The 4470-nt window shown below is 42.4% G+C and overlaps 1 protein-coding gene across 1 annotated transcript in view; it reads left to right on the top strand.

Annotated features, from left to right (window-relative positions):
- The window catches only part of srsf5a (serine and arginine rich splicing factor 5a), a gene marked incomplete in the record, with an annotated part of 6035 nt that extends 1954 nt beyond the window's left edge, over positions 1-4081 (top strand). Inside the window, 5 exon segments of the mRNA XM_035673508.1 lie at positions 1-67; positions 823-892; positions 2361-2434; positions 2522-2626; positions 3076-4081. Of these exon segments, the coding sequence (XP_035529401.1) occupies positions 1-67; positions 823-892; positions 2361-2434; positions 2522-2626; positions 3076-3394 (635 nt within the window).
- Positions 4082-4470: the final 389 nt, after the last annotated feature.

Genomic DNA, 4470 nt, shown 5'->3' with positions numbered 1-4470 from the left:
GTGGTGGTGGCGGCGGCGGCGGCGGTGGAGGTGGCGGATATCGCCCGTCTCGCAGCAGTGGCTCCAGGTACATTTGCTTTACACTGACTTTCTGAAACCGTAGCTAACTAGTCAGTTAAAGCTTCTACACATGTTGTTTTCCAGTCAGAGGAGATTTCCAGTACAGTCAAAGAGGTTTCTGACTTCTTCCACAGTGTAATGTGAATATTTCAGACTTTGTAGATGTTCACATACAGTCAGATGTGACCTTGTGTCTGATTTAAAACATTTCTTAAATTGTTGCCTTATCATACGTCAAACACATTATGGAGAAAGTGCAGAGAGAGACTGTTTTCTAGTCAAATAAAGTAGCAGGCTTCAGTTTGACATGTGAGTGAACTAAATGATTAAGTACCTCACAAAAAACGTAACCTGTCTCGCCTATACAGAGAACAGTTTATTTTATTGATTAAGGTCAAATTGATGTTACTGATGTGAACTACTCCAGCCTGGTCAGTCTGCTAATCCAAGTACACAAATTGTTCAAAAATTTGACATGGCAAAAATAAATAAGCATAAAAAAGTCATTAACGTGAACCTGTTGTTCCGCCTTTTCAATCAAATTCAAATATTGACACAAGCTTAAGTAAATACAACAGCAGCAGCGAACATGACGCACAACTTGCTGTGAGAATAATTTCAGGTGAATGTTTAGAAACACCTCTTTAGCGTTTTTAAGAGTCCAGAGCTCCAGTTTGATTTGGATGCATTTGTCGTCGCACTTTTCTCACAGAAAATGTCGTATTAAAGTCTTTTTCTTATTCTTTTTTGCTGACTGGACAGGTATGGACCTCCTGTGAGAACTGACCATAGGCTCATTGTGGAGAACCTCTCTTCACGGATTAGCTGGCAGGTAAGAGATTACTGAACATGTTTATGTATCTTACAGCACAGGCTTTAAAAAAAAAAAAAAACCCCAATATATCACCCTGTTATTACATGTTATTTAAAAGCAGCAGCATTCATTTAATCAGGCCGGGTCAATTTGTCTCCAGTCAGATTACACAAAAAATAGATAATTGGCCTTTTACAAAACAAAGCCCCCAGTTTCTTTTTTCTTTTTTTTTTACTTTATCTCCATTTTTCCCCCCAGACCAAAGCACATGTTAGTTGCTGATGGGCATTCAAAACAAAAACAATTAACTGTTTTTTTTTTAACAGCTGCTCTGATATGGTTTCCTTTTTATATCAGAGGTGAATGCACACCCTCCACGGAGATGTCAGAAGTGTGTAGCGCCCTCTCCTGGTTGTTTTTCTGAATAGTGTCCATTTGGTGCCTCTCCTTACACGCAGTTGCCGCCGGTCTAAAGTCTTGGCTGGGCCCCGTAGCGGGTGAAAGTGGTCTAGCGCAGGATACGGTAGCCTTAGGAGGTCCGTAGCCACAGTCTGGAGGTTCTGTGGGCTGGCATCCCCGACTGCTGTAACCCCCCTCAAATCCACGGCCCCTACACTCTCCCGTTTGGGTCTTTTTCTGTTGCTGATGGAGCTGGGGGGGGTGTTGAGTCGGGCGTACACCCCTCCCCCTACTTGCTCTCTGGTGGTTCCTTACTTGTGGAGGCCGGATGCTGAGTCAAGGCCGAGGTCGTTTCTCAAGGGCTTAACACTGCATTGGTTCCCATTTGCTATTTGGACAAGTGGCTCTATGATAATATCTTCCTGGGTTTGGAGCGGTAAGTAGCATAAAACTCATGTGATTGGGTTTGTTCAGGGTTGGGTGGTAAAGGGGGTGTAGAGTTACAGTCTCAAATGGGAAGGGGGCAGTTTTACTGTGTAAACACTTAAACGACTTTTGAGCCAAATAAGTCAGAAACTCTAGGTCAGATTGTTGTCCACTTACCCATAGTACTGTTGTCATCCAGCCACCAATAAATACACAGGGTTATCTCACATACTCAGACACAAAATCCAATATTAGCCTGTATGCAGAAAAACATCAAGAGTTATCCTCAAATACATGAAAACCCTAACTGCCGTGTTACCTTTCAGGCGTCTCATTTTGGAGTTGAAATTAGTTTTTTGCTCATGAGCTAAAAACAACTTAAAGCGAATTCATGAAAGCATTTAATGGGACTTTAAAACAGTTTGAGTAAAGGCAACACTCGTCCACACAAAGCATTTTCAGTGGCTCTTTTGTTTATATGTCCTCCACTGAAATGGGAGCTTATCACAGAGTGACAAAAGTCAGCATTAGGTAACCCAAGTTTCAGTGTGTGCTGGTGTCTTGCTGCTTGCTCATTTCTCTCCCTCCAGGTCTGAAAGGCTCTCACTGGCACCTCATGGTTTGATCTTTGTCACTAATCCTACATTATGCTTTGAAACAGGACCTGAAAGACCTGATGAGAAAAGCAGGTGAAGTTACCTTTGTGGACGCTCACAGACCCAACAAAAATGAAGGGTGAGTTGCTCTTCTCAAAACTCTCAAACGCTCTTTTTGTTTTTTAGATTTTGGGCCTAATTAATAAAAGTTTCTGTTTCAATACAGAGTGGTTGAGTTCGCATCTCGAAGTGACATGAAGAACGCCATCGCCAAGCTTGATGGGACAGAACTGAATGGACGCAAGCTGAAGATCTTTGAAGATAGCAGAAGGTGAGTTGTGTTTTCAGGACTTACTACACTAAATAGTAGCAGGTGAAGGATTACCCAATGATGTAGAAACCTGTAGCGTCAGTAAACTGGGCGTTTTGATACAGGAATACTTAAACATTTTGGAAGAATTGAATGAGAAAATCAAAAGCCCTCTCATCTCAAGTATGAAGCTAGAGCCAGCAGAGGCTTGGCTTAGCATAAAAACTGGAAGCAGGGAAATGGTAGGTAGGCTCAGTGGAAAGAAGACACCTGTAAATCATTTTTACATCTGTTATAAACTTTAAACAAGGCGAGCTGTTTCCCCATTTTAAGTTTCAATGCTTAAAATGAGATGGTTGAGCCAGCAGATAATCACCTTTTGAGCCTATGGAGATGAGTGCGATCAATCCTCTCAACTAATTGTTCCTTTTTAACCTGATATTAAAATTATCTTTTTTTTCTTCCAACAGTCACAGCAAGAGTCGCTCCCGTTCCCGAAGCTACTCTCGCTCAAAGAGTCGTTCCAGGAGCCGCAACCGTTCCAGGAGCCGCTCCAGGTCTGCCAGTCGCACCCCAGAGAGGAGGTCGTCAGGAGGGGGCAAGGCTGCTGCCAGATCCCCCTCCAGGTCCAAGTCCCGCTCAAAGTCCCGCTCCAGGTCTCGCTCGCGTTCACCCGCCCCCGCTCAGAACAAACAGTCTCGCTCCCGCTCTCGTTCTCGCTCTCGCTCTCGTTCTCGTTCTCGTTCTCGTTCGCGTTCCCGCTCTGCCTCAGCAGACAGCAAACACTGAGGTTGGTTTACCCGTAGGCCGTAAAATAGACTGATAGTTGCTCACCATAGGCCTGAATGGTGGCTTTTGATTTTTAATGAAGGGGAGGAAATTGCCTTTTACATGGCTTCTTTTGAAATAAGATCTTGAGTCATTAATGTGCCCACTTTGCTTGTTGATGTGGGTCTTTTGTTAGATGTGCTTCCAAGATTTTTTTTTTTCCCTCATGATTTACAGAAGTCCACCTTTTTAAACCCCTTCATATTTTGATGAAATACCAAGTGACGGGGAAAACATTTTGATCAGTGATGAAACCCCGTCAGTCTTGCAGCCTGTCCTAGCTGTCAGCCATGTTACGATTCCATCCACTCCCCTGTGCTTTGTTGAAGTGTTCAGAGCAGTTCAAGGTTAGGTGGGAATGGTATTCATTCCCCAAAATGTTGACGAGTATGTGTTTTGTTTGTAGTGCGAACTCTTGGCATTGTCATAAAACTGTGATTCTGCTTCTGATGTCACGTGATGCATTCACTGCCCTGATATGTGAACTTAAATGCGAACGTCTCCGTTGGTGGTTTATTTCAGCTTTCTTGTGTAATGCTTATGGAATCTGGTATTATTTTGACTGGCTTTTTTTTTTTCCCAGCCTGCGTGTATTCAGGACACTTCTCGTGTGTTGTGATTAATTTCTTTGCGTTCATGTCCATTATCTCCAGCCATTGGCGTGGTGTGTCGTGGGTCAGAACCACAAGTGTCGTCTCTTCAGCAGAAAGTCATCTAAATAAGTTAGTGATTTGATACCTATACAAAAACACTCACTTGACATCTGTCTTTAATTTTTGAGTACATGTCAGAAATGAATGGTGACTTTTTTTTTTTTTTTTTTAATATTTTGTGAATGTGGGTCGAGAGACTCATACATATTGAATAAAGTCTCTGCAATTTAACCGAATAAAGCTTTCACAAACTGTTAAATCTGTCTAGATTATTTCTGTCCTGCAGTCATTACAACACAAATGTGAAACTCGGGTACATAAATTAAAGGCTCGACTGTCAGTGCTCAAATAATACAAATCAAGTGTGAAACAAATAATGCTACA

The sequence above is a fragment of the Morone saxatilis genome, unplaced genomic scaffold, assembly GCF_004916995.1.
Source record: "Morone saxatilis isolate NCDOM2014 unplaced genomic scaffold, NCSU_SB_2.0 Contig3, whole genome shotgun sequence".
Taxonomy (NCBI): Eukaryota; Metazoa; Chordata; class Actinopteri; family Moronidae; genus Morone; species Morone saxatilis.
Note: the sequence above shows the minus strand (reverse complement) of the source record. Positions and strands in the feature narration are given on the sequence as shown.